The 18,159-nt window shown below is 44.4% G+C and overlaps 1 protein-coding gene across 2 annotated transcripts in view; it reads right to left on the reverse strand.

Annotated features, from left to right (window-relative positions):
- Positions 1 to 3,874: 3,874 nt before the first annotated feature.
- The window catches only part of KIF4A (kinesin family member 4A), a 47,376-nt gene continuing 33,091 nt past the window's right edge, over positions 3,875 to 18,159 (reverse strand). The window contains exons 26-31 of one of the 2 annotated variants that reach the window (XM_066580920.1): positions 10,567 to 10,644; positions 7,831 to 7,935; positions 7,585 to 7,734; positions 6,604 to 6,720; positions 5,508 to 5,630; positions 3,875 to 5,057 (exon numbers count right to left, since the gene is read on the reverse strand). In XM_066580920.1, coding sequence (XP_066437017.1) covers positions 4,860 to 5,057; positions 5,508 to 5,630; positions 6,604 to 6,720; positions 7,585 to 7,734; positions 7,831 to 7,935; positions 10,567 to 10,644 — 771 coding nt within the window. In that variant the 3' untranslated portion in view covers positions 3,875 to 4,859. The remainder of the gene's footprint in view (positions 5,058 to 5,507; positions 5,631 to 6,603; positions 6,721 to 7,584; positions 7,735 to 7,830; positions 7,936 to 10,566; positions 10,645 to 18,159) is intronic. The other variant, XM_066580921.1, reaches the window with a different exon arrangement.

Here is an 18,159-nt window from a genome sequence, read left to right on the forward strand (position 1 = left end):
GACCCCATTTTGAAAACTAGACCCCTTAACGAATTTATCTAGGGGTGTACTGCCCATTTTGACCCCACAGTTTTTGAATGAATTCAAGCAAAGCAAAAGGAAAAAAATGTGATTTTCGTTTTTTTGGCAATTCTGTCATTTTAAAAACTGCTTTTTTTGTACAGCACACACATGAATGAAGACTTGCACCCCAAAATAGATACCCTGCTTGTCAGTGTTTAGAGACATACCCATTGTGGCCCTAATCTTTTGACTGGATTCACAATGGGGCCAAAATGAAAGGAGTAGTCGGTGGCTTTCAGAACAGAAATTTAGCATGAAGGTGATTTATGCCCCATTGCCCACTTGTAGAGCCCTTGAGCGGCCAAAACGACAGAGAACCCCCACAAATGACCCCATTTTGAAAACTAGACCCCCTAACGAATTTATGTAGGGTTGTACTGTGTATTTTTACACTACAATTTTTGAATAAATCTAAGCAAAGCAGTAGGAAAAAAATTCTATCAATTTAAAAACTCTTTTTTTTTGTACATCACACATTAGGGATGAAGACTTTCACCCCAAAATGGATACCCCTGTTTGTCCCTTAACGAATTCATCTAGCGGTGTACTGCGTATTTTGACCCCACAGTATTTGAATAAATCTAAGCAAAGCAGAAGGAAAAAATTACGATTTTAATTTTTTTGGCAATTTCGTCAATTTAAAAACTGGTTTTTTTGTACAGCGTACATAGGAATGAAGACTTTCACCCCAAAATGGATACCCCGTTTGTCCCGTGTTCAAAAACATACCCATTGTGGCCCTAATCTACTTACAGGAAACATGGCAAGGCCTATAATGGAGGGAACACCTGTTGGATTGCAGGGTACAACTGAATAAATTCCAGGCCCCATTGCTCATTTGTACGGAATAAAAATTGACACCTTAAAAAAATTTTCCCCCCCCGCCCCTCCCACACACACTCTACGCCCTTTTCGGCATTCCCCAAATCTTAGATAAAAGTAATAATGTGAACTGTGTAGTATTGATGGGTACATGGGGCAATAAAACCGGGTATCCCCCCTCCTCTCATGCTTTTTGGGGGTCATGTCTTGACCTCAGTAGCGGGTATGGGGTGTAAAAAGTGGTGCTCTGAGTCTCCGTAAGCTTGATGAGGTGTGGCGGTCTCACACAAAAGGAGCTCAACAAGCTGCTCCTGGAACTGCAGGAAGGCGAGCGTTCCCGGGGCTTCTTGTAAATTACGGATTACAGGTAGCGGTCTGAATAACGCCGGGCTCACGCAGCCGTAGGAAGATCGTGTCTGGGTGCAAATAGAGGCCTCCGGTAAAAAGTTTCATCTCATCTCACCGATCGCATCGGTGAGGGGAGATGAACCTTCACCTTTTTTTTACTTTTATGTGATTGCCATTATCCATTGGATAACGGCGAACAAGTGATCAGGAACCGCTCACTGCGGCTCTCCGTGAAATCTCCAGGCTCTCGGCTAAGTTTTGTAGCCAGGAGCAGGGAGATTTTAAGTTACCACAGCTTTTGCGCATGCGCCTGCCATTTTGGCGACAGGCACGTGCGCAGAAGCTGAGGTAAGGTCCGCGGATAAATCCACGGGCCTTAGGTACGTCATTTCATCCTCCCTCACAGATATGATCCGTGGGAGGAGATGAAACGCAAGGTTTTGAAACTTTTTTTTTTTTTCACACTTTTATTTTACTTTACATGATCACTGCTATCCATTGGATGAAACTCTTAATGCTCGAAGGTCTAGAACCAATATTTACAAAGTTCTCGCTGATTTTTAGATGCTGGATCAAAAAAAAATTTCAGTAGTTATGTGTAAATAATTTTTTGGGAAATCCCACGATTTTATAAGAGTTCTGGGTAGCACCTCAATAGCTCTGAAGAAAACTTATTGCTCAAAGCTCTAGAAGCCATATTTACAAAGTTCTCGCTCATTTAGTAATATCATTTTTGGAAGTTAGCACCGCAGAGATACATTTGTTGATTTGGCTTAATTCGCTAGAACTATTTTTAAAATCAATTGGGAACTCTAGAACTCTTTGGGGTGCATCCAGAACTTATGAAAAAAATTAACTTTTTTGAAAGATGGGGTGCTGCCTTCAGAGTTCTCTTTTCATGTTTCAGCTCTGTTAAAAGATGCTATGGACAGAAAAGCAGATACTGTGTATAGAAGAAAACAAACTTGTTACACAGACTGCAGCATCAAAAGTGGCGATTGCTTCTGTGCCAATCACCAGAGCCATTAGGTGGTGGTTAAAGGGGTTGTCCCGAGGCAGCAAGTGGGTCTATACACTTCTGTATGGCCATATTAATGCACTTTGTAATATACATTGTGCATTAATTATGAGCCATACAGAAGTTATAAAAAGTTTTATACTTACCTGCTCCGTTGCTGGCGTCCTCGTCTCCATGGTGCCGACTAATTTTTGGCCTCCGATGGCCAAATTAGCCGCGCTTGCGCAGTCCGGGTCTTCAGCAGTCTTCTATGGAGCCGCTCGTGCCGGAGAGCGGCTCCGTGTAGCTCCGCCCCGTCACGTGCCGATTCCAGCCAATCAGGAGGCTGGAATCGGCAGTGGACCGCACAGAAGAGCTGCGGTCCACGAAGACAGAGGATCCCGGCGGCCATCTTCAGCAGGTGAGTATGAAGACGCCGGACCGCCGGGATTCAGGTAAGCGCTGTGCGGGTGGTTTTTTTAACCCCTGCATCGGGGTTGTCTCGCGCCGAACGGGGGGGGGGGGGTTTAAAAAAAAAAAAAACCCGTTTCGGCGCGGGACATCTCCTTTAAGTCAAGAATATTCAGTATGGTGCACCTATGAAGCGCTACCAGAAAAAAACTGCAACTACCTTTAAGATAAGTAGGTATTCTGTGCGAGGAACTACCAGATGGGTTAAGAGTTTCATCTATAATCCCGTTTTTTTCTTTATTCTAAAGCAGCCCATAAAAATCCAGTGTTTTAAACTAGAGCTCCTTAATGGTCACCTTAAAAATTGTGTATTTTTACATGGGTTCTCCTCTGGGACGTCACCTCTCTTTTAGGGGTTGGTAGGAGAATGGAATGGACCATACTTCATGCTTGGTGGACATATCCTAGGATTTGATCTTTCTTGAGGCAGATTGCCAACCTTGTATTTGAAAGTGTTACACATGATTTACCCACTTAAAACTAAGTAAGTCTATCCGCCAGTAGAGCAACGGAGGTGGTAACAATCAAGAACAAACTAGCGCAAATTATATGCATGGAAGCCAAAATACACGGCTTATTACATCCCTCAACAGTCAGGTAGTTTTAGCCAGGGTCTCCAGAGCACTAGAGTATGAAAAAGTATCCACTATGCGGGAAGATAAGATGGAGCCATTTCTCAAGACCTGGACTCCTTGGTTTAAGCATCTTAATATCCCAGGATTGACCCATCTTCACCATATGTAACACATTGTCAAGCCCCTCTCAGAAGACTTGTCACCCTTGATCATCTTTATCAGATTACATAGACACAATGCTTGCTTTACATTCTTGGTGTGCACCTCCAGCACAGGGATTAATTTACCTTTAAGCCTTCCTGTATTTTATAAAACGTAATGGAAGTCCTGTGGGTAATATATCAATGTATTTGTCTGGGAATTCTTCAATTGCGGCTTACTGGTTTCCTATGGAGATTTTAAGATACTATTTTTAATGTGTTTACAATATAGCTTTCATGTGGCATTTTGTACACTTTTTTGTTTTATGATGTTTGTGCCAATTACACTGGTTTGACCCTTTACCTCATTACCATATTCTTGTGATGTGGTTTTGCTAGTCTTCTATAGGTCCTATTAGGATTTCTAAAACGTTTATAGAAAATCACGATATCAAATAAACACTTGAGCATTTAATTTTATTAGTAAGAACTACAAATATTAAAAACATGACAAAATTTATATCAATTTTGACTAAAATTCATCAGGGCTTCGGAGAAAATCTTTAGACATAAAAGAAATTATAACTAGATCAGAGACTCAAAAAAGGTCAGGCATCGCAGACTAAGCATCTACAGTCATGCTAGACGGTTTAAGACTAACATAAAGGTTTGTTCCTTATATTATCTATCGGGACCCCAACAATAGAGAAATCAAGATGGCCGTGTCCTTGGTGGGGATGTTTGCTATAAGTCCACTGATACCATTGAAATGATGGATATTTGGAGACTGTTTGGTATGATTAACTCCCAATGTGACTTTATATCAACAGCGGAATGTCAGACCCACACTGATCAGGTCTGTTCGACATACCAAAAGCCTTAATGAGAAACCCCTTCTATACATTTGCCAGCTGCAATGCAATGTTATTTGGCATTTCCAATGCCATTGCCAGCTTAGGTAATTTTCCAGTACCGTTTTTCATGCTAGCATGCATGACAGAACTAGCAGTTTCGTAAGGGGTGGTTTCACAGTCTTTTTTAATCAATGAAAAACCATGGCAGGATGTACTGTTTTAAGCCAAAGCCAGAAGTGGATCCAGCAGGAAGGAGAAGTACAAGTCCCTCCTTTATATTCCCCATTTTCATTGAGTCCACTCCAGACTTTGGCTAAAAAAAACAAAAAAAAAAAACCCTAAAAACCATTTTCAAAACGGCGATGGAGTTTTTTTAATAATGGTGCTTGTTGACCCGTAGCTGGAAGAGGTTCCGTATCTAAAACTTGTGCTATTACTTGTACATAACACGAACTAGCTGTCAGACACAACACACATAGAAATATTTACAAGTCTCATCTCTGACTGTTAACTATAAAATGATCCAATGTTAAAAAACAGTTCATCTTCTCCGTAGAGGCTACTGATTGTTAGACTAGAACGGCTTTCTTCACTCATCCTCTGTGATCGGTGAACATCCGGAGAAGAAGCTGCTATTACTGTTACAAAGTGCTTTCTTCTTTTTCTTCAGGATGGAGATTTGATTCTCTTGTGAGTCTGCAGTCAGTGGAGCTCCAGGGACGATACTTGGTTTGCGCTGCAGCTTCATGGGGAGCGCCTGGCCAATGTCACTTATTTCACGCAGAACCTACGGAAGAAGGTCATTTGGTTCCATTGTTAAATCAGAACTTCATTTGAAGAGTAGAGAGCCCCTTTGAGTTAGGCCAGGCTCACATGAGCAGAATTTCTTGCGTAATATGCAGTAAACGCAGTCAATGAAAGTACAGTGATTTTCATTATCTATTCACAATTGTGTGTAGACACTGTGTATAATGTAATAAACAGATGACGCCCACGCTGTATGAAGAGGTCGCCCAGCGACCTCTTTATACATACTCCGGAGCTCCAGGACGTACTCTTACGTCCTTGGTCGTGGAGGGGTTAAACACTGAAGGAAAACTTTTGAGAATCCAGCCTCATGGATGGAAATTTCCAACATCATTTAAGACTTCTTTATAAACCTTACTCTACTGTTTTCATGTTTTAGCAGAAGAGAACAGTTCATTACGCAGCTATAAAGCCCCACAGCTCGCCATACCTTTTTGGTGGGTGTGATACAAGGTGGTGTGAAAAAGGTGCTTCCAGCCGTTATATCTCCAGGGTAGTCAATCTTCAACGAGTTTTCAGACTCCTGTGATTGATCCTCCATATTGGCATCATCCTGTCAGTGAAATCATTCCAGACATTAAATATGTTATGTGAAGGGGTCCGGGGTGGGACGAAAGGGGGGGGGGGGGGGGGGGAATGAAGGTGACAAACAGCAAGCTATTTTGTATAGCCAAGACCAACCAAAAGCAAATTTATTTTTTAAAACGCTAAATTAAAAAACGCAAAAATGCACGTAAATAAAACTACAGCATACAGAAGTACTGCAACACACTGTCAAAGAAAAAAGCCAAGAGTCACAGAAGGCAAATAAAATCACTGTAAATTGCCACTTAACATTTACTAGAAAGGAAAAAAAAAACAAAAAAACACAACTGGCAGAAACAGGGGGATCCCACAAGACAATTGTTTAAAGGGGATTCAGGGAGTTTATTGAACGACCATAATAAGGGATAGAAGAACAACAACATGTATAGCAACACTCTTGCTCCACCCCATATCATCCAGAGTAGTCGAGTCCCATGCTCCGCCCCTAATATCACGGTGACATCATCACGGGTCCTTCATCTGGAGATCATCCCGAGTGAGATATGCATCTCTTACAAACTGCCACTGCCTCAGTTACTATGGAATAGGACCTATGACAGAGTCACCGTCATGTGATCAGGGGTGGAGCATGTAACTCACTCACGGACAGACAAGTGGCAGTTAGCATTTTGACTTTTACAGTGGAAAGTAGTGGAATCCTCCTTAAAGTGGTCTTAAGAGAAGAACACAGGAAACCACTGTTACTTTGTTGGGGGAAGAAACATGGCACCAGCATTACTCAACAGCAGCCATACAGTAGAACAGTTCTTAAAATGAAGACTATTTAGAAAGTTGCTAGAGGAAAGAAAGTTGTACATGCAGTTTTTCATGGTCTTGCTTATAGTGGCCACATACAAGGCAATCAAAGTGCAAAGCTGCAATTGTAATTAGTCTTGACTTGGCCCATTCCAGTCTTTAAAAAAAAAAAAAGCCAGACTTACCGAGAAGCTATCCCTGTTGCGGCATTTCAATTTGTCACAGTTACAATCTTCCGAGCAATTCTGCTTATTTTTCCTACAGCGGCACATTTTATTTCCACAACGCCCTTTACAAGTGCACTATAATAGCGGGAAAGAATCATTACTAAGGCCGTCAAAAGGGGAGTACTGGGTTAAAAGCAATGTATTAAAGGGGTTGTCAGTAAAGAAAATTAAGATGGCTAGGATGGGGTTAATTTACTGGCACTGAACTATTGATCACCCATCAATAGTTGATTGTGATGGCCTGTTGCTCGTAATCCTCGCTGAAAGGCTGTTAAAGCGACAGTAGTGATTGAGTGAGCGCAGCCGACACTTCAGTCAATACCAAGCAGTTGGTCATTTTTAGCAGCTGTGCCTGGTATCACAGCTCCGTCCCATTCTCTTGAATGGGATGGAGCTCCTAATTATAAATGAATGTGACGTCATTGGCCTGAATAGAGGCTTGACCGCTGCCACTTTGATCAGCAACGGACCCCCACTGATCAACTATTTGACACATTCTGAGGATGGGTCATAGGTTCAGTGCTGGGAAACCCCTTTAATAAATGATGCTCCCAGTTGGTTTCTATCCACTAGACTGCAGCAATCGTGTCACATTGGCAAAGGAGTACTGTAGCACCGACCTACAGCAAAAGACCACCCACTGGCTGCAGCAGTCAATTACTGACATGTTGTCGCCTAGTAAAGCAGAGGCTGACCAGGAGCACCAGCTCTGGACGTACAAAGTCTTATTTTATACAGTTTCAGTTATTTTGAAGGGGTTGACTATTTTTTAAAAAAAAAAAAAAAAAGAGAACAGAAATACGGATAACACCCCGAGACTAAAAAAGTTTAAATGCTTGAAGTGAACAGATGTAACTTTTGCAACAAACTTTGCCAAGAAAAAGACAAAAAAAAAAAAAGCAAGGAGTCATGCAAAGCAGTTAAGGTTTTTTGACTCACCCCACTTGGTGCCTTCTTGGGCGGTTTGTCATTTTGGACAGGGACCCAGTTTTTGTCACTTGAATCCTCTTCAGACTCTTCAGATTCGGAAAACAAATCTTCCAAGATAACGGTGGTAGATTTTGCTGTTGTTCGGCGGAGATTTTTAGGCTGAAATAATTAAAAAAGGAAAAAAAAAAGTTTAGTGTTCAGCTATTGTCACCAACCGCTCAGCAACATTGTGGAGAGAACAAGCAGTATTTTTACCTTTGGGGGAACAAATTCAAAGGGAGAATCAGGAGAATCAACAGGAAGCACCCCTGATGTGTTGTACATTTTCCTTCCACTTGCAGCATGAAGTAGCGCCAATTTCTTGAAAGAAAACAATTTGAGAAATGATCACACAGAAGGAACATATTGGCCGCCTGCAGCGAACCCTGAGACTATAGTGTTGCTGTCATAATAGATGGGTGTTCCACAGGTCGGACCCTCCACTATCAACACCCCAACAACCCATTGTTCGAACAGTATACAACATATATACCTGGGAAACGGCTTATGCCCTAATTTTTATATTTAAAGGAATATTCCATCTCTGAATTCCTATCTTAAGGTGTTCAAAATTGCAAAACAATACATTCACCCATAAAAAATTATTTCTGAAATGCTTCGTTCTGCAGATATTGCAAAAAATCGATTCATCTGGTTTACTGTTCATTGCCATGGAAAAAGACCAGCTCTATGGAAAGGCACAGCATTTGTGCACCTTCATCTAAAACTAATGGCCGGATCTCTAGAGCGCATGCGCACCAGCTTTGGGCCGGGCCACCAGGTACGGTTGTGCTCTGTCATTTCTTTCCATAGAAGAGGTGGTCTGTTTCCCCGGTAATGAACAGTAAACAACCTGAAGACAGAAGAATCAACATCTGCAATACCTGGTGAATGGAGCACCTGGTGAATGGAGCATATTGAAAACCAACATCTTAAAAAGGGGGAGTGCATCATTTTGCAACTTCAAACACACTGATAAGATTTCCAAAATAGGAACACCCCTCTAAATGTAAGTGTCAATTCTCACTAGCGTTGTTTTCTCTAGCTAGTTGGTTGAGTGAGCAGGAAAAACAAAGAAAGTTTGATTTTCTGCCCATAGAAATTCATTGAAACTGAAGCCCTTCAGCTCTATTCTGTTACTCAATTTTCAGTTTTCATCCAGTTCTTTTACTTTGTTTTACACACTGGAGCACAAGCGTGTACCGCCGCCCTTTTGTTTCCAGTTAAAAAACAAAACTGAACTAAAAAAGGGATACTTTATATTAGTCAATGGGAGAGCAAAAAATAAAGGAAGGGAAAACAATCAGTTTTGTACAGTTCTATTTTTGGAAAACACGATCTACTGAAAAAAAAAAAAGCAACTACTAGTGTGAACTCCACAACACATCATGAACGAGAGGAGAAAAAAAAAAAAAAAAAAAACCTTTAAATTGAACAGATTCAACCTCTCATTGAAATATACGCAAAAAGGGGCAAGATTTACTAATCTCGTCCGAGGGTCTATTCACACCAGCATAGGTTCATCCGTGAAACGCATCCGTGTTTTTATCCCCCAAAAGACGAAGGAAAAAAAAAAAGTGTATGGAAATTTATGTCTACACGTTTTTATATGCCTAATGTATAGACTTTGTAATGAAGGTGAATTGGGGTGGGGAACAAAAATAAATGTAAACTACAAAACTATTAGAAAAGTGAAAAATGTATGTTTTCATATCAAAAATATAGATAACTGATGAGCGTATACTGAAGACGTAGTGCGACGCATGCAAGACAATTTCTAGCGCATTTTTAAATAGTAAATCTGCCCCACTGAATTCTTAGTTTGAACATGAAATTCACATTATGGCCGTGTAGTTGTGTCATTGTTTTGCACAAACCAGAAGTAAAATAAATGTACGGTATATACCTGAGTATTAGCCAACCCGAGTATAAGCCGAGACAATAAGTTCACCACAAAAAAAATGGGAAAACTTATTGACTGGAGTATAAGCCGAGCTATACTCAAGTATATACTAGGTAAAAAAACCTCCATACTCCCCTCCCAGCCGGCGTCTGTGCAACAAACTGCTTGAATTCTCCCTGCTGTCATTCCCCACCGTCCTCTCTGCTTGGCTCTGTCAGTGCTGTGTAAGTAAGCACTATGATTGGATTGAGCACCAGCCAATTACAGCTGGCGCTCGATCCAATCAAAGTGCTAACATACGCAGCACTGACAGCAGGGGATTTGAAAGCCGAGCGGGGAGAATTCTAAAGCAGCTTGATTGGCTGTGAATGATCGAGCGCTGGCTGTGATTGGATGACGCTCTATCCAATCACAGCTCTTACTTACACCGCGCTGACAGCGGGGGATGACAGAGCTGAGCAGAGAGAATGGCGGGGGAATGACTGCTGCTTGAATTCTCTCTGCTGACACACAGCTGCCGGAGACAGACGCCGGCTGGGAGAGGAGTATGGAGGGTTTTTTTTAAAGCTTTGCCTGACTCGAGTGTAAGCTGGGGGAGGCTTTCAGCACAAAAAAAATGTGCTTAAAAACTAGGCTTATACTCAAGTATATACAGTATGTGTACAGACCAGTGCTTCTCAAACTAACCCCCCCCATCCCCCTAGTTGTAGATAAGGTCCCTTTCACGGGGTGATCATAGGCCAGTCTTTTCAGGCTGCCACAATCTCTGGTTTAGTAACATTGGCTCCTTTTGTGCTTAATTTAATGCCATGGGAAGCAAAACGTAAACTGAGCAATTATTTTTAAGCTTTGGCAAGGACTTGGACCGCAGGTGTATCATGTTAGGACTATTGAGGTTTAGTTAAAAAGGTTTGACTATCCCTGGTAGACAGTTGAACGTGATAGATTAGGTATGGCATACTTGCTTCGACTCGATATCTATCCAATGTCCCCTACTAGCGTATCCAGAACAGTATGTATAGATCCCATTTCTGAGTACTTCCACTTACTTGTTTGTATAAATCATTTTCTTGCATGAGTTCTTGGTTTTTCTCACACAGCTCCTTCATTTTTTCAATTTCTTCGTCCTTGGAAGAAACAGAATAGTTTGAATCAAGCAGAACGGACAGCTTTTTATAGCGGTTTACAATTATAAATGTACTTAACTATGTAATGTAGAAACCAAACAGAATTATGCATTGCTAATGATATGTTCTGGCCAATGATGGAAAGTATTTAGCGCACAGAAGTGTTTTAGTTGTGCAACAGTTTTAGAACTTTCAGAGTTCAGACAGGATCGTTAAGACCGCATGCAGAGATTCCGTGAGGGAAATCCCACATGGAATCCTCCCATGCCTGCGACCCTGCTGACCTGTCAGAATTCTTTTCTTCTGTAATGTGGATGTGCTGCCAGTGCACATGCGCACTACAGATTTCCCCGCACCATCGCCTAAGCAATAACACGGATCCGCGACACTATTGCGATGCTCATTGGAAGCAGTCTAGAGCATGCTGAGATTTTATTTCAGCATGTAGCAGCCGCAAATAAAATCTGCTTGTGTGCGTGAAGAGAGGAATCTACACACACATCTATGGGCACATTGAGCAGTGGATCGCCCACGCCTGCTGACAAGCACGGGATCCACTGCTCAATTTGTCCTGTGTGCATGAGTCCTAAAATTGCCAACTGCCAAATACACCGTTAGGGATCATGCCCACGGCTGTATGCATAATACTCTTCTGGCGCGTATGGCTACATATGGCACTGCGCATGTCCGCAAATAACACGCTCACGGACATGAGCAATGTGATTTTTATTTTTTTTTTTAAATTCGTTTTATTTTAACCAAACAAAGGCATTGTAGAATACAGAATAAGAAGAGTTTTGTTAGGTATGGCATTGTTCATACATACATTTCCATTACATTAGGATCGATATATCTCATTGCTGTATTCCTCGGATAACTTGACAACAATAAACTTTTAACTTTTCCCAAAAACGGTTCTGCGCTAACTTATTTCAATTTTGATAGAAGAGCTGTATTGCAGGTCTGCGGACACTTATCTAGGGGGGGGGGGGGGGGGTACTGGTCGGGGTTCGAGGTTATTCCGTTTGTAAGGTAGAGTGGGAGTCGATCCATATCCCCCACACCTTCCCAAATTTGGTCGGGCATCCTCTGTTTTGGTAAATGATCTTTTCGTAAGAGATTACGGTATTCACCATTTGTATCCAGTGTGGGGTAGAGGGAGTCTCCACCGCCATCCACTTCATGGCTATTGTCTTGCGGGCCAGGAACAGGATCTTTTCCAGAAATATGCGGATGTGATGTGGCCATACCTCCTCCTCCAGTAGGCCAAATAACGCCACCTTGGGGTCTAGATCTATAGTCAGTGGGGGAGGTAGTAGTGCGTTTATAAGGTTAGTGATTTCCGACCAGTACTCATTAACTAGGGGGCACTCCCATATCAAATGCCAAAAGTTCGCGTCTGGTTGACGACATCTGTGGCAAGCATTTGAGGATGCGGTGCCCATTCTATATAAGCGGCTAGGGGTAAGATAGGCCTGATATGTTATGTATAATTGGATTAATTTGTTGTTTACAGCGGGGGAAACTACCAGGTGGGACTCAGAGATGTCCTGCCATTCCTCAGGTGTGAGAGATGGAATAGTTCGTCTCCATTTGTCGTATGCTGTAGGTGGGTTAGGAGCTATTTTGGCCGAAAGGAGATGCGTATATAGGGCCGAGATTAGCCCCCTGGGTCCCTGAGACTTGAGGATACCAATTGTAGGGAATTTAGATATATGTGTTGATGTGGGTGGGAATTGGGAGTTTAGAGCGTGTCTCAGCTGGAAGAATCTGAATAGTTGGAGATGTGGGGACTGCAGCTTGTCGCGTAGTTCTGTGAATGTAGGGAGTATTCCGTCTGTATATATGTCGTTTAGTGTGTGTGCCCCTTGAGCCATCCAATATTGTGGATCTGGGATTGATTGTAGGGCAGTGAGGCCAGGGTTATTCCAGAGACAGAGCTCGGGTAGTGTATCTCGGTATTGTTGCAACGCCTTCACCTCCCTCCACACCCCAAGGGCTAGTCTATGAAGCGGGACCACGTCGGAGGGGTTAGTGTATTGCGGGAATTCTAGGTAATTTAGAAGATTATTGCCTTTTACTTGCTTTGCCAATTGTTTGTCTGCTATGGGCAGCTCCCTATTCAGGACCCAGGTCCGTATATTTCTCAGTTGTCCTGCCAAATAGTAGAGTCGGAGGTCCGGAAGGGCCATTCCGGCCTGCTCCTTGGGCCTTTGTAATATCGACAGACTTAGCTTGGAGCGAGTGGAGTTCCATACAAAGGAGGTGATTAGGGAGTTTAATGTCTGGAAGAAGCGTTTGGGGACTGCTATTGGCATGTGCTGCAGTATATACAAACATTTAGGCTGTATGGCCATTTTAATAAGATTTATGCGCCCTGCCACAGAGAGTGGTAGTTTGGTCCATCCTTTTAATGTGTGTTTTATGTTGTCCAGCAGCGGGTCCATGTTTTCTGCTATGGCGTTATTGTGATCATACGGCATTAGTATCCCCAGATATTTCAATGTCTGGACTGGTTTTAGCCCATACTTAGTTACACAGGGGTCATTTCCGGGGTTGGAGTTTGTATATAGGATTGTCGATTTAGACCAGTTGACGTACAGACCCGAGAAACTGGAGAACCTATCTATGTGGGTCATGGCTTGGGAAAAGGAGTTCATTGGGTCTGATAGAAAAAGAATTGTATCGTCCGCGTATAGTCCCACCTTACTCTCGAGGTCCGTCCATCTAATACCCTCTACACTGGGGGCGTCTCTCAAACGTATTGCCAACGCCTCAATGGCTATGGCAAATAGAGCCGGGGATAGAGGGCATCCCTGACGGGTACCTCTTGCCAGTTGGAATTCTGGTGATGGAATGCCATTTACCACTACATTCGCGCTCGGGGACTTATATATGATTTTGATCCATTGTTGGAACATGGGTCCAAATCCAAAGCGGGTCAGACAGGCCTCGAGAAAAGCCCACTCCAGTGAGTCAAAGGCCTTTGCCATGTCCAACGAGACCAAGGCCCAGGGCATATTATATTGTTTTCCCAGTTGCATGGCCGTCTGGACTCTACGGATATTTATTGTCGTAGATTTCCCAGGCATGAAGCCCGTCTGGTCCGGATGGACAATGGACAATCACTTGATTTAGTCTAGTTGCTAGGATTTTGGTTAGGATTTTGTAATCGGCATTTACCAGAGAGATTGGGCGATAGGAGCTACAATCTGTCGGATCCTTTCCGGGTTTCTGTATCACCACTATGGAGGCTTTGTAGAATGAGGGTGGGAGGGTATTATCTATTTGGGCTTGATTTAGTGTCTCAAGTAGTAATGGGGCTAGTTGTTCACTATATTTCCGGTATGTTTCTATCGGAAGACCATCTGGGCCGGGTGATTTATTAGAAGCCATATCTCTGATTACCTGCTGGATCTCCTCTAGCGTGATAGGGGCTTCCAGAAGTTCGACCTGATCTGCGGATAAGGTTGGGAAGTCTAAATCCTCCAAGTAGCTTAGGACGTCTGCCACTGTACTTTGAGAGGAAGAGTTGTACAGATTGCTATAAAAATCTTTAAAACAGTTTGTGATAGATGGGCCGTCAGTCAGCTCCACCCCGCCCTGGTTTTTGATCTTAAGGACCGTATTAGTTTTATTTCCCTGTCTAATGAGGCTGGCCAGTAGGTGACTGGATTGATTTCCTAGTTCAAAATAATGTTGTTTGGTAAAGAATAATTTGCGCTTAGCTTTAGCATATATTTGGTGTTTGTGGAGTCGAAGTAGGCTAAGCCAGGCTATTTTATTGGCATCTGTAGGGTTGGATGTGTATATCTTTTCCGCCTCTATTGTCTGGGATTCTAATTCTCTGTCGGCCTGGGCTGTCGATTTTTTAATGTATGATATGGCGGACTTGAGGAATCCCCTTACGTAGGCCTTTAGGGTGTCCCATTTCAGAGCGGGGTGGGTATTCTCACTGTGAGCCTCTAAGAACAGGGATATGTGGAAAGGTACTTGATCATCTGGTCCGATTAGCTTCAACCAAAAGGGATGGAGCCTCCAAGTGGGTACTATATTTTGTTGGGGGAATTTCAACGTTAGCAGTATGGGGCTATGATCGGATACGCCGCGTGGGCAGTGCGTGATTTTAGGAAGGAATATTGCCAGTTCCACTGAGCTAAATATATAGTCAATTCTTGCCAGTGCGCTATGTCCCGGGGAATGGCAGGTGAACTCCTGCACGTCAGGGTGTTTGAGTCGCCAGAGATCAATCCAGCCGACACTGTCGATTAATTGTTTAAGGGAAGAGCTTTGGGTGGGGGTCGTATTAGGGGATATGTGGAATCTGTCTACGGCTGAGTCCATTACCATATTAAAATCCCCTAGGCAAATCACCCCCGCCGAGGGGTATTGATGAGCGTATGTTATAGCGGATTGTAAAAGATGGAGGTTATTGTGAGGTGGGTTATAGATAGATAGGATAATGTAAGGTTTGGAGTCTATTTCTCCGAATATGAATATAAACCTTCCTTCGGGGTCCCTGCGAGTGTTGATGGGGTTCCAACGTAATGACCTATGGATGAGCACGGAGACGCCCCTAGAGGAGGAGGTGTGGAAGGAGTGAGCCGCCCATTGCACCCAAGGCTTTGCCAGGGTGTCGGCCTTTTCCCCAATAAGATGGGTCTCCTGCAAACTTATAATGTGTGCGTTAGTTTGCCGAATATACGCGAAGACCGCTCTTCGCTTAAGGGCGGTGCCGAGACCTCGGACGTTCCAACTAATACATTTTAGGGTCATTGCTGACTGTGTGGATATGTGTTTGAAGTGTTGCCTCTGTGCCCCTAGAGTAGGGAGAGAGGGGGAAAACCTGTGGGTGTAGGGAGGGGAGTTGTGTCGATGCAGACCTGCTAAGAATATTATTGGAGAGCAGATTATAACATTTTAAACCTTTAACCTCTGACATTTTGCTTAATTTCGACATAAATGTCAAAAACATCAAACAAGAATAAAACAATTTAGCTACAATCTATACAGAAGTAGCAGATGTTCCTCTAATATGGGGGGGGGGGGGGGGAAATATCCCGGTGGCCTACAGAGGATCATGGGCGCTTGCCAGATCTGTTGGCAATTTAAAGATATTGTCGCCCCATGCTTCAGCGTCTATAGGTCAGGGGGGTATCAGTCGCACAAGATTATGAGTTCAGAGTCCCGCCATAGATGTTGTGGGTTCAATCGTCTTCCAGTATTTGCGGGTGCATATCCAGCCACTCCGAGGCCTCGGTGGGGGATTGAAGAAAAACCACTTTTCCTTGGGCTACGATACGTAAGCGGGCTGGGTACGCCATTGAATAAGGGATGTTTCTTTCTTTGAACTTTCTTTTGGCGTCTATAAAAGTAGCCCTTTGCTTTTGTAGCTCGGCTGAAAAGTCAGGGAATATCGAGATTGCGTTATTATACTTTAATGGGCCCTTTAGTCTAGCTTGACGAAGTGCCGCATCCCGATCTCTGCAGTTCAGAATCCTCACTAGGAAAGGGCGCGGGGGGGCTCCCGGTTGCGGTGGTTTTGTTGGGACCCGGTGGGCTCTTTCCACTACAAAGTGCGTGGAGAAGGTCTCGTCACTTAGCAAAGACTTCAGCCATGTTTCGGCGAATGTTTCTGGGTGGGAGCCTTCTGACTTCTCGGGCAGGCCAATTATCCGTAGATTGTTACGGCGTGACCTGTTTTCTAGGTCATCCGTCTTGGATTGGCAATATTCTGCTACTCGCGTGGCTTTTTTAACTGCCGCAGAGAGCGGGCGTAAGGAGTCCTCTGCGTTGGAGATGCGATCTTCCATTTCCCGCATTCTACCTCTCATGTTCTGCAAGTCTTGTCTCAGGAGCGAGACGTCAGACTTTATCTCTGCTATTTTATTAGTGAGAGAGGACTTGCAGGTATTGATTGCTTCGAGGAGCTGTCGCATAGTCGGTTCCAGCGGCTGCCCGCTCTCGTCTTCGGGCTCCCTCATCTGGGTGGGTCGTACTGGCCGCAGTGTATGATCTGGAGTCTTAGAGTGGGCAAACTCTTTTAGCTTTTCTGCTGCCGAGCCACTTTTGGCTCGTGTGCTCATGGTGAGAGACGTGGATTGGTATAGTGGTTTATGGAAGTAAGTGGCCTTTCCTCTTCTCCGCCCCGAGATTTAGGTTACAGTGGGTTAATGCGTCTCTTACAGAACTTAGATGTTATCAGCAAGGGTCTTTGTAGTTATGCAGTAAGTGGTTGTTTAGAGGGTAGGAATCTTTTCCCGCTTAGCGTAGTGTGGTATATAAAGTATCGAGAGATATTGATTATAATAAAGTCTAGAGGGCAGTTCCGGTGGTTTTGGCGTGGTTTTGTAACACTTAAATGTTAACGGTTGCACAGTCCTTGTAATTTGCACTTATATTGGTTGTTAAGAAGCGGAAGTTTCTGCCTTTTCCCGTTCAGTGTAACGAATATGAGAGAAGTGACTTATGGCGGGCGTCTTATGGTAAAGTCGACAGTTTTGGTGCGGCTTTGCAGGATTTAGATGTGATTAGCTATCCAGTCCTTAGTTATGTGGTTGCCGTAGTTGTTAGAGGGTGAAGGTCCCGCGTCCGGGGTCGCAATTGTATAGGATTTAGTTGAGTCTATGCCCAGTTGTAAAAGAAAATTAGAAAGTGGCGCTGGCTCCTTGCCACGACACTATTCGCCACGAGCAGAGGGTCGGGCGGACGGGGGTTTTGAGCGCAAGTAGTCCGTTCCTCGCGCCCTCCCTCAGGTGTTATGTTGTAATGACAATAGCTGAGGATGTTTTGTTCCCCCCAGGCGGGGCAGCAGGGGTCTATTGTTGTAGATTATATGCCTGGTGTATATAGAGGGATCAATGTCTCTTGATGAGTGCGTTGTCTCTCTGCTGGTTACTTACAGTTCAGTTGCCGGCTCCGCAGGACCGGGTTCGAGAAGGAGAATATTGCGGTGTAAGGTTTCGGGGGCCGCCAGGTGTCACGAGCTGGGCCGCAGGTAGCTGGTCAGCGGTGTGATGGTCAGGCCGGCCTCGGTTCCGGTTGGGTCCGTGGCCGTCTATCCGGTAGCCGTACCGGCCAGAAGAACTCCCAGCTCGCCGATTTGCAGGTGAGGCGGCCGCTGAGGTGTAAATCAGGGCTTTTGTGCGGCGTCTAGCCCCACTGGGGGACCGTGGTGGAACGCTGCAGGATGGTCTACCAGGCTGTGTTTACCCGCACAGCCCCTGCACGGGGAGAAGAAAACCGGAGGCTGCGAGCCAGGCAGCCCCCCCCGTCCAGGAGGGGGTTAATCTCTCGTCGGCTGCAGAGTCCCCAGCCGCTCGGAGTCGAACGCTGGAGCGAGCCGCGGACCCGGCCGGGGTCCCGGCAACAGGCACCGCTTCTCCTAGGATCGCGGGGCGGGCTCCCCAGCCCGGAGGGATGGTTCCCGCGCCGGCACAGGTAAGTGGCAGCGGAGGTCCCGGGGCAGCGGGGCGGGCTCCCCAGCCCGGAGGGATGGTTCCCGCGCGGTCCGCG

The sequence above is a fragment of the Eleutherodactylus coqui genome, chromosome 10, assembly GCF_035609145.1.
Source record: "Eleutherodactylus coqui strain aEleCoq1 chromosome 10, aEleCoq1.hap1, whole genome shotgun sequence".
Lineage (NCBI taxonomy): Eukaryota > Metazoa > Chordata > Amphibia > Anura > Eleutherodactylidae > Eleutherodactylus > Eleutherodactylus coqui.